Here is a 27,885-nt window from a genome sequence, read left to right on the forward strand (position 1 = left end):
ATGTATATTGTAAATTAGAGATCGCTGCTGTATATTTCTTCCTATCAGCAACGGTCGGACCGCAGGTGCAGTGACGCCCCGCGGACTGAGGGGGCGCCGTTGAGTCGCCGCGAATATGGCTGCTCAGGATGAACTCAGTAAGTTTCTCTGCGATATTTCGGATTATTTCGCGTTTTAAAATCTACACGGTCGAAATTCCAACAGCCTCCCTGACTAAAACCCGCCTTTCCAAGTGACTATTAGGCTTATTTTTGTTAGGAAAGGGGAACTCTCTGAAGGAACGTCAGATAGCTACTCACTAGCCTAGCTAGCAGTGCTAACGCAGGAGGCCGCCTGCCCAGTCATTGTCGAAATGAAACCGACACCAGGACATTGAGATTCTGTCATTTTTACAGCTTTGCTTGGCTTATTTTGGTAAAGCGATATTTCGGAGCCTTCGCGTTTGGGTTTACGTGTTGTCAGAAGTTGTCTAAAGCCGGAGATGTGGCTGTGTCAGGGGGTGCTAGCGGTGGTCACGATGAGCCGTGCCGACGGAGAGAGCCGGGAGCCGGGCGAAGGCTCCCCGGGAGCCGGGCGAAGCCTCCCCGGGAGCCGGGCGAAGCTCCCCGGGAGCCGGCGAAGCCTCCCCGGGAGCCGGGCGAAGCCTCCCCGGGAGCCCCTGCGATCGAAGCGGCTCCCATGTGGCTCTTCTCTGGTCTGACTGTCTGGAAGAGCCGCTGTTAAAGCGTCGGCTCCTTAATTAGTGGATGCGCACTTTAAAAGCTTCCTTTATGCCACCTTAAGTAGGGGTCGATCGGCCTGGTAAATGTGTGTGTTTAACAGATCAGCTGAAACCTGTGTGTGTGTGTGTGTGTGTGTGTGTGTCACAGACCAGCTGGAACGTGTGTTCCTTCGCCTGGGCCATGCTGAAACCGACGAGCAGCTCCAGGACATCATCTCCAAGTTCCTGCCCCCGGTGCTCCTCAAGCTCTCCAGTGTCCAGGAGGGGGTCAGAAAGAAAGTGAGTGGGTGTGGAAAAGCTCGGAGAGCTCTCATCTTTATTCCCATCCCAGCAGGATTCGTGCTCCTCACACAGGAGGATCTTGGGTTTTAAACGTGCACAGAGCGGCTGTTGACCCTCGGGGGGGGTGTGTGTGTGTGTGTGTGGGGGGACCAGTGTGTGTTGATGGAGACGTGTGTGTGTGTGTGTGTGTGGGGGGGGGCTGGGAGTGTTGATGGAGACGTGTGTCCCCCCCACACACACACGTCTCCATCAACACACACTTGAGTTTCTTCCTTTGCTACTTTCTTTTATTCTCTGTTGCTTCACTCTGATTGTTTCCTAGTTTGTGGGTTTCCTGGCCGTCGCCTCCATATTCATCTAAAATCTTTTGCTTCTCCCTCACGTGCACAGTTCACGCTGCGTCTGCTCTCAAACGTGAATACGCGAGTCCCCACATTTAATAGTCACCTGCCGACCTTTTTGGTATTTTTGGAACCAACTGTCGCTTAAATAAGCAAGATTCACCATTTTTGATAGCAGCTTCTATCTTTAGTGAAGATCTAAGGGTGCCATTCCATCTGGAGTGCAGCATGACGTCACACACCCAGTGTGTGTGTGTGTGTGTGGGGGGGGGGCTCCTCCCTGTAAAGGGGGGGGCAGAGGTAGAGCTGGTCTGCAGGTTCCTCCCATTCAAACATGCTTGGAGAGTCGACCTCCGTTTGCATATGTCAGTCAGCAGTGGTCTGTGGTTCTCCTGAGTGGTCTGTGGTTCTCCTGAGTGGTCTGTGGTTGTCCTGAGTGGTCTGTGGTTGTCCTGAGTGGTCTGTGGTTGTCCTGAGTGGTCTGTGGTTGTCCTGAGTGGTCTGTGGTTCTCCTGAGAACACTGTCTGTGCCTCGTGTCCAGGTGATGGAGCTGTTGGTCCACCTGAACAAGCGCATCAAAAGCCGACCAAAGATCCAGCTGCCGGTGGAAACCCTGTTGGTCCAGTACCAGGACCCTGCAGCCGCCTCCTTCGTCACGGTAACGTCACGTCCCTGGTGCTGCTCCAGCCACAGTTCTGACTGAACATGTCCCTGACTGTAAACAATTTAGATTTTTATTTAAAAAAAAGATGCTATCACAACATTCCTGACATGAGCTGAATGAACTCCTTGTTGATTTCATAAGATGCACCACACTGGTGACCTCGCCACACTGGTGACCTCGCCACACTGGTGACCTCGCCACACTGGTGACCTCGCCACACTGGTGACCTCGCCACACTGATGACCTCGCCACACTGGTGACCTCGCCACACTAGTGACCTCGCCACACTGATGACCTCACCACACTAGTGACCTCGCCACACTGGTGACCTCGCCACACTGGTGACCTCGCCACACTGGTGACCTCGCCACACTGGTGACCTCGCCACACTGGTGACCTCGCCACACTGGTGACCTCGCCACACTAGTGACCTCGCCACACTGGTGACCTCGCCACACTGGTGACCTCGCCACACTAGTGACCTCGCCACACTGGTGACCTCGCCACACTGGTGAGTCCAGAGCTAAATGACGAGACTGTTGAATTATTGTCATTTGTAGAATTTCACCATCATCTACATCAAAATGGGCTACCCTCGTTTGGAGGTGGGCAAACAGTGCGAGCTGGCCCCCACCCTCCTCACCGCCATGGAAGGCAAACCACAGCCGCAGCAGGACAGGTGGGCCCACGCTCGTGCACGCACACGCACACACACACACAGACACACACACACACACACACACACACACACACACACACACAACCAAGCACACACACACACACACACGCACACACAACCAAGCACACACACACACACGCGCACACACACACACACAACACACACACACACGCACACACACACACACGCGGTGCTCCAGGCCGTCCTCGCTGTCCTCACCACTGCAGCCTCCTCTCCCCCAGCCTGATGCACCTGTTGGTGCCCACTCTCTATCACATGAAGTACCCTGCTGACCCCTCCAAGAACTCCTCCCTCTTTAACCTGACCGAGAGGCCGAAGACCGTGCAGCTGCTGCTGGAGTTCATGCTGGACGTTCTGCTGATGCCCTACGGGTAGGTCGCTGCTGCGTTGGGCGACGGTTCCTGATGAAGCCGTTGAACATTTACAGAATCTAAGCTCGTGTTTTTGTTTTTCTCTTTGCATTTTTAGGTTTGTGCTGAACGAATCCCCGACTCGCCCGGCTCCCTCTTCCTCCCAAGGAGGTCCTGTAGAGGGGGCTGTGAGCGCTGCGGGCCAGGGCCTCCCCCAGCCTCCCCCAGGCATGAGTGTATATGCTGTCAAGAGAGTGATTGGAGAGGCCCAGTGGAGCGCTGAGCAGCTGGAACAGGTAGAGCCAGAGGAGGGCGCTGATGACCCATGATCATGCTTGACGCTCCCTTCTGCTCAACAGTGTAAGCTGGGCATCGTGAAGTTCATTGAAGCCAAACAAGTTCCAGAGGTGGAGACAGTGGTGCACCTGGTGATGGCGTCGAGTGACACCCGCCACAGTGTGGCGACTGCAGCAGACCTGGAGCTGAAGAGCAAGCAGAGGTACGGGGAGACGGGCCCAGGTCACCACTCCTGACGCTCACCTTTGATTCATAAAGAAATTAATAGCTCCGTTGATTATGTCTCCCTAAATATCAGTTTTATACATTTAAAACATTATTCGGACGACATCCAAAAGAGCGTTTCGTTGGCCTTTAATACGACGGGGCTGCACTAATCCATGAGTTGATCTCAACAGAATAAGGATGAAACCAGATCCATAATGAATGTTCACACAGAAAAGGGTCCAGAATCAGGAGGATTGTTTAGTCCGTGGTTGGATCCTTAAGATTGAAATGACACGAGCACAAACGTTCAGATAATTGTTCATCATTTTTCATTCTTTTCCAGCATCATTGATTGGAATAATCCTGTTATCATCAACAAGATGTACAAGATTTATCTGGGCGACGTCCCTCTCAAAACCAAGGTTTGGAAGGGCGAAGGCTTCTCTTGAAACGTAACCTCCTCATTGACGGGCTCACTCTCTGCCCATTAGGCTGGCAACGTGAAGCAAGAGCTGAAGCACGAGCCGGTCAGCACCAGGGTCAAGATGAAGATCCTGCCACACCTTTTACGCTCCCGTCTGGCTGCGGAGTGCTTTCCTGCCAACATCCAGGTGCGTTCCGTCTGCTCCTGGGGTAAAAACCCTCTCGATGTTGGATGGTCGCTACAGAACACCTGTGATTCCTTTCCTTCTCTCAATAGGTGGTGTATGACGGCCTGTTTGGAGCGAACACCAACAACAAGCTGCTGTCACTCACGCTGCAGTTTGTCCACCACATCTGCATGGTGTAAGCATTTCCAAGCCCTCGTCCATGCGTTCCTACTTGATCTGGGGCTTCTAAAAATGGCCTGTTAACGTTTTTCAGATGCCCTGACACTAATAAACCCTTGGGACTGATGCTGCTCAATGGTCTTACCAAGCTCATCAATGAATACAAGGAGGTAAAACAATGACAGACACAATCAAAACTTCAGGATCAAACATTTATTTCTGATGTAAAACAGCACAACTTGTTGTTCCAGGATCCTAAGTTGCTGTGTGTTGCTTATTCGGCTGTTGGAAAACTGTCAAGGTGTGCAACGAGAATTACTTTATTCATTGTCACTTTGGTAGACAGAAGGAGTTTGTGATTAAAAAGGCTTACTTTGTCTCCTGCAGCCGCATGCCACAGCTGTTCACCAAGGACATTGCACTCGTCCAGCAGTTTTTTGAGTCCATGTGCAAGGTGCGTGATAGAAAACACAGTGAAAGAGAAAAGGCTGTATTATTGCTCCGCCTGTCTTTACCAAGCTTCTGTTGCTTAACCCCATGCTTCTCCACATTGACGTGAACTCGATGGAATCCCCAACAGGAAGAGGCTGATGTCCGACTTGCGATACAGGAAGCGTTGTCCATGATGGTGGGAGCGTATGCCAACCTGCAGGGGGCGCTGTTGAACCTAATGGAAGCTCTGGTGGCTGCTTACATTGGAAAAGTGAGTGAACACTTGTAATAAAGCCACTTGGTTCACCTGGTTTAAATAAAAAAAGAGGGTAACTCAATTATCGTCTTTGTCCAGCCTGAGGTGCAGGTGCGCCAGGTGGCCATGAAGTTTGCCAGCAACGTGTTTGCTCCTGACCACGTGCCATCAAGGTACCTGCTGCTCCTGGCAGCTGGAGACCCGTAAGTCATCTCAAAACGCACACAAAACACACAAAACACACACAAAACGTAAGACGGACTCATTTCCGTCATATTGCTTTTTCTGTTTCAGAAGGGAAGAAGTGTCTGGGGAGGCCCAGAGGGTGCTGAGAACCTTTTCCACTGTTCGTCGAGAGAAAGAAGACAAAAAGCCGATGCCATCATTCCCCGACATGGTGGCCTATGTGCAAGAGAAGGTCCGTCTGGGTGTTGTAGCTCATTCATGTCAGGAGCCGGAAGCTCTGCCCTGAGGCTTCATGTTTGGGCTTGTTTTATTCAGGCGGCTCAGAGGATCAAGACTCCAGCGAAGTATATCGTTGGAACTTCCACGATTCCTTTCAACCCCTCAGCATTTGGGGAGGTAAACACAATATAAATGTATTGATGAAGAGGTGAATTCTAATGAATACTTGGGGAAGTAGCATTTCTTACCCAAGCCGATATGTTCTCTCTCTCCCAGATCGTTCTCTACCTGAGGATGTGTTTAGCTTACAGTGCCGGGGCTTCGCCCACGTCAGCACGCCTGGCCGATATGCAGGACGACGCTCCAGCCATCGGCCGCTATGTTCATACCCTGCTGTCATCAGAACCTCATCCTTCAGGGTCCAAAGGTGCTGAGGCTAACCCGGTTCATGTCTACATGGATCTTCTGCAGCAACTGCTATCAGCTGTGGGAGGTGAGACCTTAAACTGGCTCAATCATTTAACTGTTAGCATTTCATTCAGCTCTCGCGTATACGTCACATCGCTCTGTTGTGTCTCCACAGGAATTCCAGTAATGTATTGTCTGCTCGAAGTAGTTTCTGTCTGCCCCGAGAAACTGGCCCCAAGATTTGTTGATAGAATCGACTGGATTAAAGTGAGTATTTGTACCTCTGGTTAGTTAAATATATGGTTTGGAAACCTGTTAAATGCCAGGACAGCGTTCAGGCTGACCACGTGTTCTGTTCCCAATCGTTCCTCCCCCAGAGTCTGATGAACACAAATAAGGAGGACATGAGGGAGCTGGCGGCCCAGCTGTATGCCCTGGTCATCTCCACCATGACTGGCAACGAGCTGCAGGCGGCGGTTCACAACCTAGTAAAAATCACCAAAGACAACCATGTACGACACCCTGTCTTCATCAGGCTTTGTGCCCCTCTTGTGCTCTCTACCTTCCATGACGATATCTTTACCAAACAGAGTCCTGAGACTCAACACGGGGCCATCTTGGCTCTCGGCTACATGGTGGGAAGATATATGAGCAAGAAAAAAGGTTGTGACTCTACAGCAGAAGAGGGAAAACCAATAAAAATCCCAGATCAAGAGCATGGCGACCTCCTTCCCATGGCCACCAAAACTATTGGTATGGAGTTACAGGACAAGGCTGGTGCCATTTTGATGTGGTTTATCAGTAGGACGGGTAACGATTGGTTAATTATCACTGCCTCCTGTGAATCACCACCCTCTGCGCCCGTTCAGGCTCCTTCCTCGACAGCAGCAGTGCACTGCTAGCGATAGCAGCATGTACAGCTCTGGGAGAAATAGCACGGAATGGCCCCTTGCTGATCTCCGCGGAGGGCGAGGGGTTCACAAAGCTGTCGATGGTGAAGAACCTGCTGGCTCGTATTCCCTCGGGAAAAGAGAGCACGAAGGTAAACGAGCTTCATCAACGAGCAGGAATGTCCCGTCTTACCTAAAGTGGTTTCTGTCGTCTTTCCCCCGCAATTGTGTGGATGCAGATGAAGGAGCGATCGATCCAGACATTAGGGCACCTCCCTGTGGGCGATGGAGCTTTTCCTCACCAGAAGAAGCTGCTGCAGGGCCTCATGGATTCTGTAGAGGTCTGGATCAGTACTTCCTTCTCCACCTGCCATTTAAACGTTGTTCTCACCCACCTTTTGGTCTGAAATCACACCTGACTCCCTGAAGTCCACACTCATTCCCCAGTTTGCAGTTCTGTCCAGGTGGGAAGTGGGAATCACTGTAGGTGTCCCATGACGGGTTAATGAGGTGCATGTTCAGTATCAGATGGCAGGCTGCTCCTTCAGCTCGCTGTCTCGGTGGCTAAAGCAGGTTAAAGGAGTGTGCACGTGCCTTTGTCTCACGTGTGAACGGTGCTTTAATGTCACTGTTAATTGTTGAGGAGTCTTTAATATGGTCAGGTACTTTTGTTGAGGGAGACTTTCATTTTTTAATGTCTTTGTAGTCAAATGTTCAGTCTTTTTCCTCTTTTTCTGGCGCTCCAGGCCAAACAGGTGGAGCTTCAGTTCACAGTTGGTGAGGCCATCAGCAGTGCTTCTGTAGGCACCAGATCTGGAGCTGCCAGGGATCCTTGGACCTGCACCGAGGACCAGTACAGCCCGCCACACAGTACGTCTCTGGGGTGTTTCTGTCCTGAGGACAGTGGCGATGCAGTCACCTGACCAGAGGTCACATATGTTCAAAAATGTTGTTGTTATTTTTACTTCATTTCTCTTCTCCCACTGATCATATTTAGATCTGAAAAACAACGACGTGGTTCCCTGGGTCCTCAACTCCATCCTGTCCAAATATATCTGCAGCCAGAACCCACATGTGCGGCAGGCAGCCTGCATCTGGCTGCTTTCCCTGGTGAAGAAACTGAGTCAACACAAGGAAATAACGGTGGGTTCTTGTACTGGAGGCAGCTGGTGAGGCTGCAGTAACTCCCAACACTGGTCTAAGCTGATCTAATCAATAGGAGTCACGTGCACGGCTTTCTTCTCTCTCTTTCCTCCTCCAGTCCCATCTGAAGCAGATTCAGGTGGCCTTCATCTCTGTCCTGTCCGAGCCCGATGGTGAGACGAGTTCTGCCACTCACTGACCGAGCGGTGTGGAATTGTGGCTTCATTAGTCTCCTGTGTGCTTTCCTCCAGAGCTGAGCCAGGATGTGGCCTCTAAGGGCTTGGCTCTGGTTTATGAGATGGGGGGGGAGCATGACCAGCAGGAACTGGTGTCCACCTTGGTGGAAACACTCATGACTGGCAAAAGGTTCGTTCATGTTGTTGTTGTTGTTGTTGTTGTTGTTCCGGCCTTTTCCTGGAAGCTTCTTAGGTTGGTGTTTGTGTTTGTGGACAGAGTGAAACACGCGCTCTCAGAGAACACTGAGGTGTTTCAGGGAGAAGGTCTGGGGAAGACCCCAGACGGGTGAGTACCAGGTGATATTCAACACTTTTACCGCAGAGTTTGTTCCTGAGTTGTAAGATCTGGTGGTCTCCCCATTGTCTCTGGAGCCACGGCTTGACCACCTACAAAGAACTCTGCTCGCTGGCAAGCGACCTGAACCAGCCGGACCTGGTTTATAAGTTCATGAACCTGGCCAATCATCACGCCATGTGGAACTCCCGGAAGGTATGCTGCTCGTGCCTCGGCCGTCTCACGGCTGGCCCGGCGTTCCCTGGGCCCGTCTAACCCGTCCTCCCCTCTGACCCCACGTTCAGGGTGCAGCTTTTGGCTTCCACATGATTGCAGCGAAGGCTGGGGAGCAGCTGGCTCCCTTCCTGCCCCAGCTCGTGCCTCGTCTGTATCGCTACCAGTTTGACCCTAACCTGAGCATTCGGCAGGCCATGACCAGCATCTGGGACGCGCTGGTCACAGATAAGACCCTGGTAGGGCTTTTGGGCTCCTGCTCCAAGACAAACACCTGTAGTTTAATCAGGAGCTGAATGAGTGTTGTCGCTACAGGTGGACAAGTACCTGAAGGAGATCCTCCAGGATGTCATTTCTAATTTGACCAGTAACACCTGGAGAGTGCGTGAGTCCAGGTAAAGCAGAACCTGCTGCCCTTCCAGACAGTTGCTGTCATCTCGTTGGGCTTCTACTCTGACCCAGAGACCGGGTTCAGACCGGATCTGAGCGGCATCGTAGCGGCTCCACGCTCACCGAGTGCTCGTGTGTTTCTGATCCACTCTCTTCCTCCCCTCAGCTGCTTGGCCCTCAACGACCTGGTCCGAGGGCGACAAGCGGATGACCTCATCGATCACCTCGCAGAGATCTGGGAAACGCTGTTCAGAGTCCTCGATGACATAAAGGTGGCGACGTCAGAAACGTGCTCGTTAGCAGACCTGCAAGACTTGTGATGTTTGATGGTTCTGTCATATTTCAGGAGTCCGTGAGGAAGGCAGCAGACCTGGCGCTGAAGACCCTCAGTAAGGTGGGTCCAGACCGGTTGTGGGTTCAGGTCCGTGTTTGAGGCAGAGCTCTGAGTGTGTGTGTGTGTGTGTGTGTGTGCAGGTGTGCACACGTATGTGCGAGTCCACGGGCTCTGCAGCCCAGAGGACCGTGGCTGTGGTCCTACCCACCCTCCTGGAGAAAGGCGTCCTGAGCAACGTGGCGGAGGTCCGCTCGCTCAGGTAACACTTCCGTACCTTCAGGCGCTGAAGTCGGCCCAGAGAATAAGTCCGACATCACGCTGGTTCCGTCTGTGTCCAGTTATTGGGTGCTCTTCTCTTCGTCTAGCTTTATTGTTAATGACGCTAAAGTGAAGCCAACGTTTTGGCACAATGTCAATCCTCCAGACTTGAGTGACCCTGAGCTCCGGGGGGTCCTGGTACCAAAGCTCGGTCTGTGGGCACCAACTTCTGCTGTCTTTGCTCCTAGTATCCAGACCCTGGTGAAGATCAGCAAAACCGCTGGTCCCAGGCTCAAGCCCCATGCCCCCCGGCTGATCCCAGCCCTGCTGGAGGCCCTCAGTACCCTGGAGCCCCAGGTCCTCAACTATCTGAGTCTCAGAGCAACAGAACAAGAAAAGGTGGGTCTGAGCACCTGAGTTCTGGTTGGTCTCTCACGGGTCCGAATCTGAGGCCTGTGCCTGTTTCTCCAGAGTGCCATGGATGCTGCCCGGCTGAGTGCTGCCAAGTCTTCACCAATGATGGAGACCATTAACATGGTAACGCAACTAATGCTGCGTGTGTTTATGGGATGGATGTGGCTGCTGTCGCAGAACACGGGTCCAACGTTCTCGCTTCCTAAGTTCACGTGCTCCCTAACAGCATATCTGGGCCTTTTTATGAGCGTAACATAATCAGTCTGCTGTAAAATGTAGAATCAGCTGCTACAGGTGAGTGTTGCTACGGGCGAGTGAGTGTTGCTACGGGCGAGTGAGTGTTGCTACGGGTGAGTGTTGCTACGGGCGAGTGAGTGTTGCTACGGGCGAGTGAGTGTTGCTACGGGCGAGTGTGTGTTGCTACGGGCGAGTGAGCGTTGCTACGGGCGAGTGAGCGTTGCTACGGGCGAGTGAGCGTTGCTACGGGCGAGTGAGTGTTGCTACGGGTGAGTGTTGCTACGGGCGGGTGTTGCTACGGGCGAGTGAGTGTTGCTACGGGCGAGTGTTGCTACGGGCGAGTGTTGCTACGGGCGGGTGAGTGTTGCTACGGGCGGGTGAGTGTTGCTACGGGCGGGCGAGTGTTGCTACGGGCGGGCGAGTGTTGCTATGGGCGGGCGAGTGTTGCTACGGGCGGGCGAGTGTTGCTACGGGCGAGTGTTGCTACGGGTGAGTGAGTGTTGCTACAGGTGTTGTGTGGCAGATCTGCAGGTGAGTGCAGGTGCACGTGGGCAGGTTTGTCTGTTGCCTTTCCGGGTCCGTGCCAGTTGCTGAGGCCGGGCCGGATACATTCGGGCCCACAAGGGTTCAGGTTAGGAGGTTGGGCCCGGGGCCGGGGGCCCAGGGCCCGGGGTTGAAGCTGGCCTCTGTTCTTGGAGCGCACACGTGCACTGAAGCGAGCACGATGGCGCGGCGCCCTCACAGATGCTGCGGCGCCCTCACCGATGCTGCGGCGCCCTCACAGATGCTGCTGTCTCCCCAGTGTCTGCAGCACCTCGACGTGTCCGTGCTGGGAGAACTGGTTCCTCGCCTCTGTGAGCTGCTCAGGAGCGGCGTCGGCCTCGGAACCAAGGTACCGGTGCCGTTCTGACTCTGAGCGCTGGTCCAGGTAGAGCGGCTCTAACGTGCGTCTCCTGCTCTCCCCAGGGGGGCTGTGCCAGTGTGGTGGTCACTCTCACTGTCCAGTGTCCACAGGACCTCGGTCCATACTCAGGTACTGCCCAGGGAGGCTCGGCACCGCTCCACCGCCTCTCTGGACCTGCCGGACCTTTAATGACGCTTGTTTCCAGGTAAACTGATGAGCGCGCTGCTGACGGGGCTCCAGGACCGAAGCAGCGTGGTGCAGAAGCAATACGCGTTTGCTCTGGGACACCTGGTCAGGGTAAGTACATGGCCCGTGGGAACCAGTACCTGGCCCGTGGGAACCAGTACCGTGGCCCGTGGGGACCAGTACCGTGGCCCCCACGGGCTCTTCGTGGGCACCTTCAGAGTGTGACTGGTTGTTTTGGGCCGTCAGACGGCGAAGGACAGCAGCGTGGAGAAGCTTCTGCTGAAGCTGAGCACCTGGTACCTGCAGAAGGAAGGTAGAGACTCTACTTCCTGTCGGCCTGTTGACCTCCTTCCCTCTGACTGACCTGTGCGTCCCTCTCAGAGCCGGTGCACAAGTCCTCGTGCGCGCTGACCGTTCACGCCATCAGCCACTACAGCCCCGACGTGCTGAAGGCTCACGCGGGAGTGGCTCTGCCCCTCGCCTTCCTGGGGATGCACCAGGCCCCGGGGCCCGACGAGGACCAGGAGAGCGGCCGCGACGCCGCCCTGTGGGCCGAGGTGTGGCAGGACAACGTCCCAGGTGAGCGCTGGTGCCCGGTGGACGAGTGGTGTGAGGAGAGCACGGTGCTCAGGTGCATCTCGCTGCCCCACAGGAAGCTTCGGAGGGATCCGCCTCTACATGACCGAGCTGATCGCCATCACGCAGACCGCGCTGCAGTCTCAGTCCTGGAAGATGAAGGCCCAGGGTGCCGCTGCCATGGCAACCGTTGCCAAGGAGCAGACGGGCTCACTGGTGGCGCCGCACCTCGGAATGGTCCTGTCGGCTCTGTTGCAGGGCCTTTCTGGGCGCACCTGGTCTGGGAAGGTGAGACTGGAGCCGCCGGTGGAGGCACCCGCGGCGTGGTGCTTCTCCTCACGCCTTTCTTCTCGTTCCAGGAGGAGCTGCTGAAGGCCATCGGATCGGTGGTGTCCAAGTGCTGGTAAGAGCCCGGAGAGCACGTCCCTCCAAAAGACCAGGTCTAAGTTGTGTGTGTGTGTGTGTCGGCCGTCCAGCCCAGAGCTGCAGAAGCCGTCTGGCGGCCAGCCGTCGGTGTGTGAGGTGCTGGAGGCCGTGCTGAGGGAGTGCCACAAAGAGAACCTGCCGTACAAGATGGCCGCCCTGCGCTGCGCCGCGGACGTGCTCCACAGCAGCCAGGAGGACCGCTTCGGCGCCGTGGCGGCCGTCCTGTTCCCGCTGCTGAAGGTCGGCGTGTACCCGTCGCTCCGGCGCCGCTGCCACACGTCCTGTACTGAGCTCTTTCACATCCCAACAGAGCTGCCCAGAAAGTGGCGGCGGCCCGCCGAGGTCCCGCGAGGACGATGAAGACGATGGCGACGTGAAGGAGAAGGCGCTGCAGACAGAAGCTGTGATATGTGCATTTGAGACTCTGGGGAAGTCCTGGCCCAGAAACCCAGAGACCCAGGGTAAGAACCCTAACCCTAACCCGTCTGACACACGTCCAGGAGCCGGCGGGTTAGCTCGCCTCGCTCCTGTTAGCTCGTGTTAGCTCCGCCTCGCTCCTGTTAGCTCCTGTTAGCTCCTGTTAGCTCCGCCTCGCTCCTGTTAGCTGATGTTAGCTCCGCCTCGCTCCTGTTAGCTCCGCCTCGCTCCTGTTAGCTGATGTTAGCTCCGCCTCGCTCCTGTTAGCTGATGTTAGCTCCGCTCGCTCCTGTTAGCTGATGTTAGCTCCGCCTCGCTCCTGTTAGCTGATGTTAGCTCCACCTCATTAGCTGATGTTAGCTCCGCCTCGCTCCTGTTAGCTTGTGTTAGCTCCGCCTCGCTCCTGTTAGCTTGTGTTAGCTCCGCCTCGCTCCTGTTAGCTGATGTTAGCTCCGCCTCGCTCCTGTTAGCTGATGTTAGCTCCGCCTCGCTCCTGTTAGCTGATGTTAGCTCCGCCTCGCTCCTGTTAGCTTGTGTTAGCTCCGCCTCGCTCCTGTTAGCTGATGTTAGCTCCGCCTCGCTCCTGTTAGCTGATGTTAGCTCCGCCTCGCTCCTGTTAGCTGATGTTAGCTCCGCCTCGCTCCTGTTAGCTTGTGTTAGCTCCGCCTCGCTCCTGTTAGCTTGTGTTAGCTCCGCCTCGCTCCTGTTAGCTTGTGTTAGCTCCGCCTCGCTCCTGTTAGCTGGTGTTAGCTCCGCCTCGCTCCTGTTAGCTCCGCCTAGCTCCTGTTAGCTCGTGTTAGCTCCGCCTCGCTCCTGTTAGCTCCGCCTCGCTCCTGTTAGCTCCGCCTCGCTGCTGTTAGCTTGTGTTAGCTCCGCCTCGCTCCTGTTAGCTCCTGTTAGCCTGAGCAGGTAACGAGCGGCTCTCTGTGTGCAGCGTGCTTCCAGCAGGAGCTCTGCAGCCTCATGTGTGAGAAACTGAAGCTGAGCACCTGGAAGGTGCAGCTCGCGGCGCTGCAGTGCATGGAGGCGTTCTTCCAGAGGTAAACGCACCTTCTGCTGCTCCCTGAGACCAAACCAGCCGCTGTTTCCAGCCCAACCTTCTCTTTGTAGACTGCTGCTTCTGGACAAAGGCAGCGAGGACGTGGGTGCGCTGTCCCAGATCTTCACGGACGCCTGCTGGGCTCTAACGTTCCCTCTCGGTGAGGACACCTGCAGGGCCACGTCTCTGCTCGCCCCCTCTCTAATGTGGCTTTTCTTTTGTTCTCCAGAGAACAAGAGTTACTCATCAGTGAGGACCGAGGCCTTGGCTGTGGTGGATCTGCTGGTGAAGCGAACCACAGGTGCGTTCCCAGGCTGGGCGGGGGGGGGGGTCTGAGCCCAGGTCTGAGGACAGGTCTGAGGACAGGTCTGAGCCCAGGTCTGAGCCAGGTCTGAGGACAGGCCTGAGGACAGGTCTGAGCCCAGGTCTGAGCCCAGGTCTGAGCCCAGGTCTGAGCCCAGGTCTGAGCCCAGGTCTGAGCCCAGGTCTGAGGCCAGGTCTGAGGCCAGGTCTGAGGCCAGGTCTGAGCCCAGGTCTGAGCCCAGGTCTGAGCCCAGGTCTGAGCCCAGGTCTGAGGACAGGTCTGAGGACAGGTCTGAGGACAGGTCTGAGGACAGGTCTGAGGACAGGTCTGAGCCCAGGCCTGAGCCCAGGTCTGAGCCCAGGTCTGAGCCCAGGTCTGAGCCCAGGTCTGAGGAGCTGTCTGGAGGCAGCAGATGCTCCCGTTGCTATGGAGACGTGGAAGCGTCGCTGCACATATTTCAGCATTCCATTCGCTGTTTGCTCCACATGAAGTTGCTGATGTATTTCTGTCCTGGAGAGGTTGCCGTGGAAACGCTGGTGTCTGTGCCGTTGCAGAGAGCGAGCAGTGGGAGTGCATGGCCTCCAGGAGCCGGGAGCAGCTGCAGCTGTCTCTGGCAACGCTGCAGTCAGACAGCCGGGCCGAGCTGAGGGAGAGGGCCCAGGAGCTGCGCAGACGCATCCAGAGTCAGCCCTGAGCACGTGCACGCACGCGCACGCACGTGCACGCGCAGCGGGACGAGCAAAGCGGCTTTTCTTTTCTTCTTTCTAAAAACCAAACACATTGAAATCAGACGACTCGGCTGCTGACGCCTCTCGGTGACGTGCACGTTAGCGTGACTGTGCACGTTAGCGTGACCTGTGCACGTTAGCGTGACCTGTGCACGGCTGGATCCCATCTGGAGAACGTGGCACGGCGCTGGGTTCGGAGCCCCGGATGGGGCGGCGCCGATCCGGTGGTCCTGGGCGGTGCCGTCGATGCATAAATAGTTGTGTTGGTTTGTGGTTCCTTTAGCCCCGCCCTGGGGGCGTGTTCTGCTGTTGCACCTGTCTGCTGAAGCCCTCCAGGTGAACTGCTCTGTCAAGGCTCCTGTTTGCAACATTAACAGCCGGTTTGTCAAGTTTTGAAATAAAACAGACTGATGAAAGTGTGATGGGGGGGTTGTGTCTGTCTAACACGTCTGATATTCCCCATCAAACATCAAACTCTGAAACGCTGATACCTTTGACCTCTTTGAATTTTGTGCTTTCCAGCTAATTACAGCCCAAAATTCAGTCTTGGAAAATTTGAATATTGTGGGAAAGTTCCGTTTGGGAGGTTCGGAATGTCACTAATGAGATAACGTTCCCCCAAAGGGGTCCAAACGTTCCCTGACCATCTGGGTCAGTGAGCCACACAAGCCTGGGGCGGTCCAGAAGTTGGACCTGGACACCAGCTGGTCATCGTCCTCCCACAGCTGGTTGGACGTGGAGACGTCTGACAACAACTTCAACTTAGCTTTTATTTAGTAAAAGTGGACAGAATCGCTTATAAAAGTGGTCACGAGTAAGAGATGAACAAGAACATTTACAGGGACACGTTTTAAAATGAAGGACATGAAGACGAGGACAGAGCAGAAGAGACATGATGATGTCACTGAGGACGCTCAGGTGGACGCTCAGGTGGACGCTCAGGTGGACGCCTGGACGGCCGTGGGTCGTCGGAGCTCAGCCGAGCAGCTGTCTGTTCTTCCTGTCCCTGTGTCGAGCCTTCTCAGGAGCTTTCTGAGGGACGCCGGCGTCGCTCTGGCTGAGGGCCGTCCTCGTCACCGTGGACATGCCGTCCACAAACTTGGTCTTGAAGAGCACGTTGGCGTTGGCGAACATGCCGTCCTTCAGGGACACCACCACGAACTGCAGGGGGGGTTTAAACACGGTCACGTGTGCATCCTGGACCACCGTCCCCCGACCACTGTCCCCTGGACCACCGTCCCCCGACCACTGTCCACCGTCCCCCGACCACCGTCCCCTGGACCACCGTCCCCCGACCACCGTCCCCTGGACCACCGGCCCCCCAACCACTGTCCCCCGACCACTGTCCACCCGTCCACCGTCCCCCGACCACTGTCCCCCCGTTCACCGTCCACTGTCCCCCGACCACCGTCCACTGTCCCCCCGTTCACCGTCCCCCGACCACTGTCCACTGTCCCCCCGTTCACCGTCCACTGTCCCCCGACCACCGTCCCCCCGTTCACCGCCCCCCGACCACTGTCCCCCCGTTCACCGTCCCCCCGTTCACCGTCCCCCGACCACCGTCCCCGTACCTGAGAGTGCCGAAAGTGTGCGCGCAGCATCTGTCCGATGTTCTGGGTGTGGGACAGGTCCAGGGCGGCGTCGACCTCGTCCAGGATGTAGATGGGGGCAGGTTTGAAGAGCAGCATGGCCAGGATGAGGGACAAGGCGACCAGGGACCTGCACACACGAGGCTGCTCAGCAACACCGGAGCTCCATCTGCCCCCCACAAACCCGTGTTTGTCCCCTGACCTCTGACCCCCGCTCAGCTCACTCAGGTTCTCCTTCCAGGTGGTGCCCAAGGCCACCTTGAACTCAAGGCCCTCCAAAACGCCACATCCTTGGGGAGGAGCCAGCTTGGCGGTGGCTCCAGGCAGCAGCGTGGAGAAAATAGATCCAAAATCCTTGTTGACCTGCGGAGGGAGACGGATGGAGCTTTGTGGTAAAGAGGAACGTGCTGGGAACAACGGGAACGAATGGAGAACAGGCAGAAAAGACCGGGGGGGGGGGGCGACCTTCTGCCACGCCACGTTGAGAGCTTCGTTCTTCTTCTGGTCCAGCTCCTCGATGGTCTGCAAGATTTTGGTTTTGTCGCTTTCCACGATCCTCTTCTTCTTCATCAGGTCGTTGTACTGCAGAGGATGGACACAGATTTAGACACGCCGAAGGCCCGGAGGGCCCTCGGGGCCCCCTGACCCGGAGGGCCCCCTGACCCGGAGGACCCCGAGGACCACCTGGCCCCAAGGGCCCCCTGACCCGGAGAGCCCCCTGACCCTGAGGGCCCCCTGACCCGGAGGGCCCCCTGACCCAGAGGGCCCCCTGACCCAGAGGGCCCCCTGGCCCCGAGGGCCCCCTGGCCCGGAGCTCACCTTCTCCTCAGTTTCATTCAGCATGTTCATCGCCCTCTTGTTGACGTTCCTCTCCAGCTTGGAGGTGGTCTCCTCCAGCTTCCTCAGGCGCTGGCTCGCCTCGCGGGGATTATTGGTCTTGAAGTCGTAGGAAGTGTTGGGCTGGCCGAAGAACTGGCGCTCGGAGTGGATCCAGTCGTGTTCCTCCAGCATCCTCGACACCTGTGGAGAGGAGGGAAGAAAGAAGCAGTGATGCTGTGTGAGATGAGGCCAGAACCTTCTCAGCGCCGAGGCCCCGCTGGCCCCGGCCCAGGAGGCTCGCCACAGGTCGGAGCCTCCTGGGCCGGGGCCAGCGGGGCCTCGGCCCAGGAGGCTCGCCACAGGTCAGGGAGCCTCCTGGGCCGAGGCCCCGCTGGCCCCGGCAGCCCAGGAGGCTCCCTGACCTGTGGCGAGCCTTCTGGGCTGCCGAGGCCCCGCTGGCCCCGGCAGCCCAGGAGGCTCCCTGACCTGTGGCGAGCCTCCTGGGCCGAGGCCCCGCTGGCCCCGGCAGCCCAGGAGGCTCCCTGACCTGTGGCGAGCCTCCTGGGCCGAGGCCCCGCTGGCCCCGGCCCAGGAGGCTCCGACCTGTGGCGAGCCTCCTGGGCCGAGGCCCCGCTGGCCCCGGCCCAGGAGGCTCCCTGACCTGTGGCGAGCCTCCTGGGCCGAGGCCCCGCTGGCCCCGGCCCAGGAGGCTCCGACCTGTGGCGAGCCTCCTGGGACCCCCCCTTGTGCCTTGTGTGAGAGCAGGTGAGCGGTGGGGGACCTTGTCAGCAGCGTCCTGAGTGTCTTTGCGGTGCTTGTTGATGTTGTGCTCCAGCTCCTTGATCTTCAGCTGGACCTCGTTGTTCTGCTCCCTCAGGTGATTGGCCTCCGAGCTCTTCCCCTGGAGGGTCAGGGTCATCGTCAGCTGTCTCTGAAGCTGCTCGTTTCTGAAGCCCCCCCACAACCGAAGAGCTCACCTTGAGCTCCTTGTCCTGGGCCATGATCACCTCCTTCTGCTTCGTCAGCTCCTCCTGGGCTTTACGCACCGCCTCCTAAAGAGAGGGGCGGGGTGGATCAGAACCAGAATGTTCATGTGTTGAACACAGCGTGTCATGGGACCGGGGGGCACCTTGTTCTGGGACACGGTGCAGGCCATGCTGTCGATCTGCTCCTGGATGGCCTTCATGGCTTCGTCCACAGCCTGGATCTGCTGCTCATAACCCGCCTGCTCCCGCCGCAGCTCCTCCAGCTCCAGAGCAACAGCATCGGACTCCTGTCAACACAGCAGAACCAACCACGGGTCAGCCGGGCCGGGCCGGGCCGGGCCGGGCGCAGCCTTGGAGTGTGGAGCTGCTTGACCTGCTGCTTCTGCTTCAGCCCCTTGTTGAAGGCGTCGGCCTTGGTCTTGGCGGCCGTCAGCTTCTGCTGTGCTGCTTTCAGCTCCTGCTCCCGCTCGGCCTCGGCGTTCTTCATCTTCTTCTCCAGCACCTGGTACTTTTCCTCCGCCCGTTTGTGCACCTCCTCAGTAATACGCAACGTCTCCTCGCTGTCCGCTGCAACAGCAACACAGCAATCAGGGTTCTGGAGAGTGGAGGAGCATCTGGAGTCAGGTGACTGGAGTCTGTCTGCGCCTCCTCACCGATGGTCGCTCGCAGCCTCTCCAGCTCCTCCTGCTGCTGATGGAAGGAGCTCTGCTGCAGTTTGGCCTGCAGAATCTGCTCCTCCTCCACCTTCAGCTCACACTGCTGCTTCAGCTGCCGATACCTGAAGGGGGAGAAGGAGCGTCGTCGCGCCTGTCCTCTACAGGCCCAGAGACCTGGAGCTCACGGCTACATACTTGTCTGCAGTTGCCCTCAGACCGGTCAGTTGGCCTTCAACATCCTGAAGTTGGGACTCTTTGCTGTTCAGCTCATCCCGAACGTCCTTCAGCTCCTGCAGGCTGGACAGAACCGATGCAGCCTGGGAACGAGCACCTGGAAGTAACAACACAGGGAAATCATGTGTTTGATTCAAACAAAAAGCATCTAATGGCCAGAGGCCTTTGCAGACGCTCTCACCTCCACTCAGGGTCCCCTGCGGATCAAAGATGTCCCCCCCAAGAGTGACGGTCTTGGTCATCACGTGCTTGTCAAAAGCCACTTTCTTGGCGTTGTCTAGGGTGTCGCACACCAGGGTGGAGCCAAAGACGTACTGCATGGCCTTCCGCAGGTCAGCCTCGTAGCCCACCAGAGACAGAGCCGTGTGGACGTTGGCCCTCCCCACCTGACAGGAGCACAGACCTTAGAGGGGCACGGTGCTGGACCTCCTGAGGTCAGAACATCAGAGGTGTCCTCTCACCAGGCTCTTGGCCGTATTCACCACTCTGTCGTCGAGGGTTCTGGCAGAAATCTTGTTTAAGGGAATGATGGTGTATCTCCGCTGCAGCTCCCCTCTTTCCAGCAGCTTCTTCCCCGTCACCTTAGCGAGGGAAGACTCAGTGGTCATGTGATCGGCACATTATTGATCGGCTGAATGCAGAAGGCACCTGGACGCACCCACCTCTGTGTCGACTACAATATTATAGAGGCGTCCCCCGGCAACCACCTCCAGAGCCGTAGCGTAGGACACCTCTTGGATGGTGATCAGGTTGGCCAACAGCCCCTTCACTTTGCTACGGTCCCATCCTCGCTCTGGGTCCCTTTGACAAAACCAAAACACATTTGTAAAACACTCGTATTGTTAATATCATTAACACCAATTTTGACCTGGGAATAGTAACATCAATCACAACATTCAGAAAACAAAACGCAAGCTAATCGCTGAGCTTAGCAGCTCAAAGGACGACAAAATCTTCTGTAATGTTGGTAAAAAACGAGCCCTTAAAACCTGAATTTCCTCCCATGTCCAGTTGTCTATGTGCAACACAAGTTGTCCAACGTAGCTAAACGGGCCCGACCGATCAGGGAGTGAACTTTAGGGCCTGGAATAATCTTCAGAACCGATTGGTTGAGGATGTTTGGATCATCTAGATTCCACCGCTGCAGCACACGCGAAGGTCCTCTTACTTGTAATCAAAGCGCAGGTTAGGGAAGCGAGACACCAGACGCTCGTATTTCTCTCCAAGCTCGGTGACTTCTCTGGACAGTTGTCGTCTCTTGTCCAACAGCCTCTCCTCTTTTCCATCTGCACACACACCAAAGCATCAAGGCCAAAGCACAACAAAGAGACCGGGAGCCGTGATCAAGAGCACCTTCGTAGCCGAGTGTGTCGAGCTCGGCCTGAAGTTTCTCCCTGCTGGATCTGACGGCCCGCAGCGCGTCCTGGTCCTTCTTGTAGCCACTGTCCATCTTCTTCATCTCAGTCTGTTTGGTCTTCAGCTCTGCCTGAGCATGTTTCAGGGCCATCTGTGCCTGGGTGGACGATAGAACGGAGGGAAATCTCAATCCTCTACACAACTGACGGGAGTGAAACGTCTGCTGTGTCCGTGGAGGGGCACGGGAGGAGGCTGGAGCCTGTCCTCCATCACGGCAGGGCTTTTCCTGCCAGCCCCGCCCCCTCAGCCTCATTCCTGCCCCCACCTGCTTGGCCTCTGTGTCTGCCTTGCTTATGTCATTCTTGCAGGTCATCATCTGCCCAGCTAGTGTGGCCTCCTCTCCATCCTCATTGGTGGACAGGCCTGCTGACACGGCCCTGAAGTGCTTCTCTGCTACTTCAAGCGCAGCATTCTCCTTTTGTCCCTCTTCCTGCATGGCCAGAAGTTGCTCCATCACTTTGGAAACCTCTCTCTCTTTCACAATGAGCATCTTCTTGTCCTGAATGTGAAGGAAAGCTTTTAAAGTCTTCATGTTGACAGCAAGACGAGTCAGAATCAGTTTCTCTCAGGTCTCCTCATTCACCTCCTCCATATTCTTGACGAGCTCCTTCCTCTTCTTGGTTTCATCTTGAATATTCTGCTTTTTCATGTCAAGCCCACTCTGGACTTTGGCATCAACGCGTTGCACGTCGGCCAGAGCCTCTTCCAGGGATTTTAATACTCCGTTCACCTCCTACACAGGACAAATCAGTCCTTATGTTTGATATGTATACAACATTTTGTACTAAAGTTTGAAAGACATCCTAATCCATCCAACATACCTGGTCCTTCTTCTTCTGGAGTTCCTGAATCTGGGCCGAGAGCTCCTGGACCTTACTCTCGTTCTCGACAAGACTGACTTGCATCTTCTTGATGTTGTCCTGCATCACCTTCAGGTTATCTGCTGATTTCAGCTTGGTTTCCTCTGCGCACACAAACAACCAGGCCACATGGAGTCGCGTCAGGTGCTGGATCTCACGCATCAACTTCTGGTACTCCAAATACGAAGACCGTTCCTATGAAGAATCAGAGTTTAATGGAAGGGGTCATAGGTTAAGGTACGTTCCTCAAAGTCCATCACGAATGCAGCAAACCTACTTCTTGAAGTTTCTGCATTGTTGGAGTGATTTCCTCGTCCAAAATCTTTAAAAAGGTGAACAAACGGACCCAGTTAAGCAGCTACAATTTAAAAGGTAAAAGGGGGTAAACTGGTGAAATGTTTAATCTGATGTTTGTCATACTGTCTGAATCTCCTTCAGCTTGGCTTCCTTTTTTTCAATCGTCTTCTGAGCACTGATCTTCTTGCATTCATACATTCTCGTCCCCGCTGCTTCTTCAATCATGGCAAGGATCTGGAAAAAGACAGTACGTCTAAAACCTCAGCGGAAACAGGAGATCCCTGACCAATAAATGGTGCGTACTATGTTCATAGTTTACCTCTGGTGGCTTCATGTTGAGAACTTTGGTGATCCTCCCCTAACGGATTGGAAATATAACGTGATGTGAACTATTCTTGAGGCTTGTGGCACAGACGCTGCAGACAGAACTGACCTGCATGATGAGGAAATGGGGGTTGTTGACGTTGAGGCCAACCGAGCAGAACAGGTCCTGCACCCTGGTGTTGTTGGCATTGACTCCATTGATGAGGTACTTATTCCGACCTCCAATTACCACCTTTCAGCAGGAGGAAGAAGAAAAATCATGACAGATTTAGTGTGGTCAACAACCTCACAAATGTGACTCTTAATCCACGCTGGAGTTCAACCTGTCTGGTGACTGTAATTTCATCATGAGTTTCAAAACCCAGAGGGCTTTCGCCTTTGTTGGAGTTATCAAAGGTGATGGACACGGTGGCCTTCGTGATTCCTCCTTGTCCGTTTTTGTAAACCAAATCCTGAAGGTTCGAGGCTCGCACCTTTGGGTACAACAAACCAACACAGGAAGGCAACGTCAGCTCCTTTCACGGAGGGTTAATGCTTTCGATACTGAATGACATATAACGAACTTACGTGACTGAGATTAGATATTCCCAGAAGGAAACATATGGAGTCCAAAATATTGGACTTGCCGCTGCCGTTCAGCCCCGTGATGGCGTTGAAGAGCGGGTCGAAACCGTTGATCTCCGTCCTCTGTGCGTAGGATTTGAACCCTTCTAAGATAATAGACTTGATGTGCATCCTGCAACGTTTGCCCTCTGCCCGCAAATTCCGGAGATATGATTCGTAGTATTCCAACAAGAAATCTGTAATTAGCAGTAAATTCAAACACGGTGTTTACAGCCAAACCGTGGAATTTACGGCTCTCTTCTCTTGTCGCTTAAATTTTGGCGGGGTATGTATTGAGTTCCCTGTACGTCATTTCAGCGCCGGATTAAAAAAATATATATATAAAATAATAGGAAATGTTAACAAAAAATACAGGTTTATTAGCCGTACGCCATAATTTACAACTAATTTAATTGTGGAAACAAAATGGAAAACATTTTTTGGTGTTTATGAGTAATTTTTGTTTGTTTTTTCATTTTCGTCAGGCAAACGTAAAGGCTACTAAACAAGCGTTTGTGCCTTCTCGGCTTCCAGAAGCGGTGGACGTCCTTGAGCGTTAGAACGGCGCTTATAATTAAAAAGAATTATTATCATTTAATTTGGTAAAATCATTATTTCTGTTGGTGACTATGTAGGGAGGAAAGTAAAATAAATATAGAATCATAATAATTGTAATCCTGGAGTCACTTTGTCACATTTTATTGTTCAAAGCTTTAAGAAAAGCTTCAATGTTCCATTTGTACAGCCTTTTGTTAAGTTGTCATAAAGTTGTCATACTTATAATTACAATTGTTATACATTTGAAGATGATCAAAGAAAAGAAAGCAAGACAGCGATACATTAGATAATCTTATAAATTTGACCACAGCACATGAGAATAAATAAGGATATACAGTAAAAATACTTTTGTAGGACAAAGTTGACAAATACCACATTGTAGCAGACTGTAAATTTACCTGCATTCAAAACAAACTAATCTATCTTGCAGTAGTCTGGATTTCTACATTACTAATTATATGGTGATGGTGCAAATTACAGTTTTATAACACAGCCATGTTACTTTAAAGAAAGCCTTAACCTTTCATTCACATAAGCTCAGACTTAAAATGGACAAACCTTGATTGACACGTGCACACACAAAACCTATGAATGTTAAAATTCATTAGGCATCCAGAGGCACGGGACACATAGACAAGCATACCAAATTGAATGCATAGAAGCATATCTGTGAGAGAACAACACAGTCTCCTCTATTTGAGTAAAATGAGGTGGGCTTGATGTATGCCCAGTCAAAGTTTCGCAGGTTTAGAGAGCTCTGACAGTACTTGTCGCTCAGAACAACCAGGGCTCGTACGATGGCGTACTTGGCCGAAGAGCTGATAGCTGTCACCGTACGCACCTTGTCAAAATGCAGAAGGAAGCAGGGGTCATCCTAGAACCACACAATACATGCACAGAATTAGAAAGTGGTTGCATCGGGCACGTCCTGCGAAGCAATGACCAGACGCTGGCTTCTCCCACGCTGAACCAGTGGAAGAATATAATAAATCACATGTACTGTACCGAACTTCTCACCTTTATTTTGAGATTGCAGAATGAAATAGGGAAGAAAACTGGGCTCCATGTGTTACATATTATCCGATGTGAATTTAGGAATGTGAAGTGTATCGTCCTGTGGCTACTATGTTCTGTGTGTATGATCCAGTGTGACTGAATCTGTGCATATGACCTCTTGGTGGTGTAAAAAAAAAAAGTATTTAAAAAAAAAAAAAGGCTTTTTGCAACACACTGTACACATTTTGGTATGAATTCTAAACCCAATATCAGCTATATGAACACAAATGGGCAACTTGGAGACAAAGAATGAATTATGCATTGATAAAACTGGGAAATTATTTCTAGAAACAGTCACAGGTTGCCCGTCATGAGGTGCGTTTTGTGTTTTAGGATTTTATTTTTAATGAGAAATATCTGAGGCCTGCATCATAAAGCATGTTTTAGGATGTATGTATGTATTCGGACTGTTGTGAAGCACTTTAAATTGCTGCTTAAATGTGTTATATAAGTGAACCTAATTATGAATCTACTGCTATAGTTTTTATAAAGGTTCTGGTGATCAAACGGCTGCATTTGACTTGTTTTCAGGTTTTTGCTTATGTCGCTATTTATAGACCAGAAATACACAATGAACATTTTAAAAAAAGATTGAAATAAGTTGTTTACCACATCTGGGTCCCGTCCATCCACCAGATTTAGGTCTTGTAGTGACCAGATCTCTGTCCTTCGGTAACAGTCTTGTATGCGGGAGCGTTTAGTGCGGGACTTTTTGGATCCGGACTTAATTTTGGTCAGAGACATCTGACATCGCACAACACTTAACTGCACCGTTTTGTTTTTCGCTACTGCAGAAAAAAAAGGTTGTAAGCGTTGGTCCATGCAGGGGCACCAGCATTGCTCATTTCATGGCAAACTGCACAACACTTGACATTCTCTACCAATGAAAACATTTTTCTGTGGATAAAAGTATTCCAATAATTAATTAAAATACATGTTTAAAATGAAATTACAACTACCGTGGATAAATGTGCATAAACCCATGCTGAAACGGATTTAATCCTAATTAAATTAACATCGGAAATGACGGCCAAATTCAAAGGAGAGCCAAATACCTGACACACAAAGAAAATGTCTTCCTTGTGATGGTTCCTCAATTTCTATAAACTCCACCAGATTCTGTTTCGTAGGCCTGAATAAAACTCTCTGCATCTCCTCTCTCAGAAGAGACGACATCACTGCAGAAGAAAAGAAAAGGGCCGAAGGAAAAGGAAATCTTCAAGATCCAGCAAAGTCAAAGTGGGTGAAAGAGTGATCACAAACTGAGTGAGAAGGTCTGAGCACGAGCTGAGGAAAGTCAAGAATCAAGGACCGACGAGAGAGTGACGGACAGAAACCAGGCAGTAACGGAGAGTGTGAAGGTGCCCTGTGGTTGTGCATGAAAGGATACCTTACTCCACCACACACGCGCGCACACACGCACACGCACGCACACACGTGCAACTGCAGGGTCCTCTCATTGACTTCCATTCATTTTCTAAAGTGAATGCTTAATGCTTACTTTAAAATATTATCATTCTATATCATACTCAAGAAATAAGCAATAAGTAACTGGACCAAAAATATTTGCTCCTCAAAAATGACTGCAACTCGAAATATGACTAAATCCACGAAGGTGGGACCTCACATGTGTAGGAAAACAAGCATGCACACACGCTACAGCCCTGGCTCTCATCATCTCACGGGACCTTTAGCAGAAAGGGAAAAATTAAAGGCCAATCTCTTTTATTGCTTCAATTAAGATCCATTATGATACCCATGCCCAGATTTCGTAAACAGACATAAAATGCAGAGTTTCCCAGCACTTAAATAAAGTCAATGCATGTGTCCTCACGTGGACTCTTTCCCCTGGTCCCTGTGTCTCGTCCTGCAACATATGGATGTTGATATGCACTGGTTTGATTAAGTTTGATTAAACGATTGCTCTCCATTAGGCATTAACGTGTGATAAACCGTTCTCTGACAGCACACAGTGCACAGGTGATAAAGTTTTCCTTGTGAGCATCAGGACATCATATCAGACTGGGTTCAGTTCATGAGGGGCAGCTCGGAGGATATTTCCAGCAGAGAATTGCCCTAAATGAACCAGAACAACGCTCTGATCCAATTTGTCGGCAGGAAAAGTCGTGGCTCTTATTGGATTTGTCACATTTTTTGAAAACGAGAGCTGGGTTGTTCCTCGGCTAAGTGCTTTGTTGTTATTGTTGTTGATGGTTTTTGTGGGTGTTCACTTGAGAGCCTCTTTGCCTCTGAAATGGAAAGATGCTCACACTGGCAGGAAGCAGGGAGGCAAGGAAAGATACAGGCCTTGGATCTCATGAATAACAAAGTAGATATTTCTACTTCCTTAACATTGCTGTGTACGTTGAAAATCCTTTTTATATAAAGGTCAAACTCACGAAGTACAGCTTTTCTGTTAAAAGGAGACTTGGATGAATGTGTTTAAAAATACAGTTAAAAATACAGAAAATACAGTTGTGATTCAGTTTGCACAGTGTGGAAAGGTTTAAATGAACAATAAATATTTAAATGGGTAAATTTGATAGGCATAAATAGCATATAAAGCTGTTAGAGTCATACGTAGAGGAGTATTTAATAAACGATTATGACAAGGTTAATATAGTTATACAGTAGGAATGGGAGTGTGGAAACTGAATGACTTTATGTTGACATAAAGAGTGAAAAAAGATTTCCAAAAAGATCTCCACCAAAAATGTGGGGATGAATGATGGCATCACAGCAGAAGGGGAAGAAAAAAGGGACAGAAGACAGAGTCCACGTGCACGACGTGCAAAACCCTGAATAAAGCAGCCGTTGGAGGGCGACCTTGAATTAAATAACAAGTATATGCAGAAAGTATCAGGATGAGCTGATAACAGGATGGTAACCCTGATAATAGATGGAAATAATCATATGCAGCAGAAATAAATACACCTCTAAATATATATACTTTGTTTTGGAAGCACTGATTGCAAATATATGCTTCAGAAAGAATAACTTTATTAGTTTATATTTTTTTCAAACAAAACCAATTCAGTCCAGACATTCACCATCTGTGTAAATGTTTACTTTCTTTATTACAATGTCATTATACACTTTATACATACATATACATTATTTTTTATATTGTATACATATACATTATTTATACATACACTTATATTTGCATAGACCTATAAGCAGTATGGAATATTTTAATTGTACTACCTTTATGCCTTTATTGTTGTGTCCTTTTTAAAGCCATAATTAAGTTCATTAACAAAATCGTTATAATTAGCGCTATTTAATACTTGGAGAAATAAGAATGAAGCACTCAATCACGCAAGAATCATCTGACATGCATATATGAAATAAATATGAATTCAGGGGAACCTCGCTCAGCTATAAGGTGGGACGTCACAGTGCGTAGAAATTCTGATTGGGTCTCCATGAGAGGGGAAAACCCCGCATCGGATCGGGCCATCCCCGCCTCGGCGTGACCCTCTGGGACACCGTTCAGCATCACATGTGCGCTCCAGCCCCGAAGCAACACTTGTTTTAGCCGTGACATCTCTAAAATGTGACAACTCCTCTCGAACCATCCCCCAAACGCGTCACCGTGCGGGGCAAATGCGCGCTTTCCCCCCGCGTTTGTGACCATCACATGCGGGTGAGGCTGACGGC

At 52.4% G+C, this 27,885-nt stretch overlaps 4 protein-coding genes and 1 long non-coding RNA gene across 6 annotated transcripts in view; 3 read left to right on the plus strand and 2 right to left on the minus strand.

The window, feature by feature from the left end:
• Window positions 1-100: 100 nt before the first annotated feature.
• On the plus strand, window positions 101-15,246 carry ecpas (Ecm29 proteasome adaptor and scaffold). Its single transcript, XM_057035760.1, has 49 exons — window positions 101-137; window positions 870-1,000; window positions 1,887-2,003; window positions 2,570-2,688; window positions 2,931-3,080; window positions 3,178-3,355; window positions 3,419-3,558; window positions 3,907-3,985; window positions 4,055-4,174; window positions 4,264-4,349; window positions 4,428-4,503; window positions 4,585-4,634; window positions 4,721-4,787; window positions 4,914-5,036; window positions 5,121-5,224; window positions 5,316-5,439; window positions 5,523-5,603; window positions 5,703-5,919; window positions 6,010-6,101; window positions 6,212-6,346; window positions 6,425-6,587; window positions 6,704-6,876; window positions 6,964-7,065; window positions 7,471-7,594; window positions 7,722-7,867; window positions 7,986-8,040; window positions 8,119-8,233; window positions 8,321-8,389; window positions 8,476-8,593; window positions 8,683-8,850; window positions 8,927-9,006; window positions 9,168-9,273; window positions 9,348-9,395; window positions 9,476-9,594; window positions 9,842-9,992; window positions 10,065-10,130; window positions 11,047-11,136; window positions 11,211-11,277; window positions 11,354-11,445; window positions 11,581-11,647; window positions 11,716-11,913; window positions 11,987-12,198; window positions 12,270-12,313; window positions 12,387-12,576; window positions 12,647-12,797; window positions 13,688-13,793; window positions 13,864-13,952; window positions 14,022-14,093; window positions 14,651-15,246. Exons 1-49 carry the CDS (start codon window positions 116-118, stop codon window positions 14,788-14,790), a joined length of 5,532 nt encoding a protein of 1,843 aa, XP_056891740.1. The 5' UTR covers window positions 101-115; the 3' UTR covers window positions 14,791-15,246.
• Window positions 15,247-15,580: 334 nt separating this feature from the next.
• On the minus strand, window positions 15,581-22,835 carry smc2 (structural maintenance of chromosomes 2). Its single transcript, XM_057035602.1, has 25 exons — window positions 22,573-22,835; window positions 22,329-22,478; window positions 22,115-22,237; window positions 22,001-22,039; window positions 21,805-21,915; window positions 21,662-21,706; window positions 21,346-21,579; window positions 21,108-21,257; window positions 20,790-21,023; window positions 20,462-20,621; window positions 20,277-20,394; window positions 19,771-19,909; window positions 19,570-19,689; window positions 19,290-19,494; window positions 19,070-19,205; window positions 18,872-18,996; window positions 18,592-18,785; window positions 18,362-18,505; window positions 18,210-18,284; window positions 18,014-18,133; window positions 17,233-17,433; window positions 16,879-16,995; window positions 16,616-16,776; window positions 16,396-16,543; window positions 15,581-15,985 (listed from the first exon to the last, which is right to left on the minus strand). Exons 1-25 carry the CDS (start codon window positions 22,738-22,740, stop codon window positions 15,800-15,802), a joined length of 3,603 nt encoding a protein of 1,200 aa, XP_056891582.1. The 5' UTR covers window positions 22,741-22,835; the 3' UTR covers window positions 15,581-15,799.
• On the plus strand, window positions 21,577-24,733 carry LOC130527374 (uncharacterized). Its single transcript, XR_008951020.1, has 2 exons — window positions 21,577-21,976; window positions 22,082-24,733. It is a non-coding gene; the product is annotated as an uncharacterized LOC130527374 (long non-coding RNA).
• Window positions 23,292-26,660, minus strand: exoc1l (exocyst complex component 1 like). The gene is made up of 3 exons (XM_057035753.1): window positions 25,278-26,660; window positions 24,832-25,010; window positions 23,292-24,040 (listed from the first exon to the last, which is right to left on the minus strand). The coding sequence occupies exons 1-3, from the start codon at window positions 25,396-25,398 to the stop codon at window positions 23,771-23,773; spliced, it is 570 nt and encodes a 189-aa protein (XP_056891733.1). The 5' UTR covers window positions 25,399-26,660; the 3' UTR covers window positions 23,292-23,770.
• A 1,124-nt stretch (window positions 26,661-27,784) lies between these two features.
• The window catches only part of clockb (clock circadian regulator b), a 14,033-nt gene continuing 13,932 nt past the window's right edge, over window positions 27,785-27,885 (plus strand). Inside the window, exon 1 of one of the 2 annotated variants that reach the window (XM_057035214.1) lies at window positions 27,785-27,885. This exon is cut by the window's right edge and continues 239 nt beyond it. The gene's annotated coding sequence lies outside the window, so the exon portion shown is untranslated. The other variant, XM_057035215.1, reaches the window with a different exon arrangement.

Source organism: Takifugu flavidus, chromosome 6, assembly GCF_003711565.1.
Source record: "Takifugu flavidus isolate HTHZ2018 chromosome 6, ASM371156v2, whole genome shotgun sequence".
In the NCBI taxonomy this organism is placed as follows: Eukaryota; Metazoa; Chordata; class Actinopteri; order Tetraodontiformes; family Tetraodontidae; genus Takifugu; species Takifugu flavidus.

What these genes read in the sequence shown, in the direction of transcription:
- ecpas (XM_057035760.1), top strand. Translation starts at nt 116, where the DNA reads ATGGCTGCTCAGGATGAACTCA. An exon ending in GCCTCATGGATTCTGTAGAG is followed by an intron (nt 7,066 to 7,470) that starts GTCTGGATCAGT and finishes CTGGCGCTCCAG; the next exon opens with GCCAAACAGGTGGAGCTTCA. An exon ending in GTCAACACAAGGAAATAACG is followed by an intron (nt 7,868 to 7,985) that starts GTGGGTTCTTGT and finishes TTCCTCCTCCAG; the next exon opens with TCCCATCTGAAGCAGATTCA.
- smc2 (XM_057035602.1), bottom strand. Translation starts at nt 22,740, where the DNA reads ATGCACATCAAGTCTATTATCTTAGAAGGGTTCAAATCCTACGCACAG. An exon ending in CGACACACTCGGCTACGAAG is followed by an intron (nt 20,395 to 20,461) that starts GTGCTCTTGATC and finishes GTGTGTGTGCAG; the next exon opens with ATGGAAAAGAGGAGAGGCTG. An exon ending in TCAACGTGGCGTGGCAGAAG is followed by an intron (nt 16,777 to 16,878) that starts GTCGCCCCCCCC and finishes CTCCCTCCGCAG; the next exon opens with GTCAACAAGGATTTTGGATC.
- exoc1l (XM_057035753.1), bottom strand. Translation starts at nt 25,398, where the DNA reads ATGTCGTCTCTTCTGAGAGAGGAGATGCAGAGAGTTTTATTCAGGCCT. An exon ending in ACATTTTCTTTGTGTGTCAG is followed by an intron (nt 25,011 to 25,277) that starts GTATTTGGCTCT and finishes TTTTTTCTGCAG; the next exon opens with TAGCGAAAAACAAAACGGTG. An exon ending in ATGGACGGGACCCAGATGTG is followed by an intron (nt 24,041 to 24,831) that starts GTAAACAACTTA and finishes GTGTGGTTCTAG; the next exon opens with GATGACCCCTGCTTCCTTCT.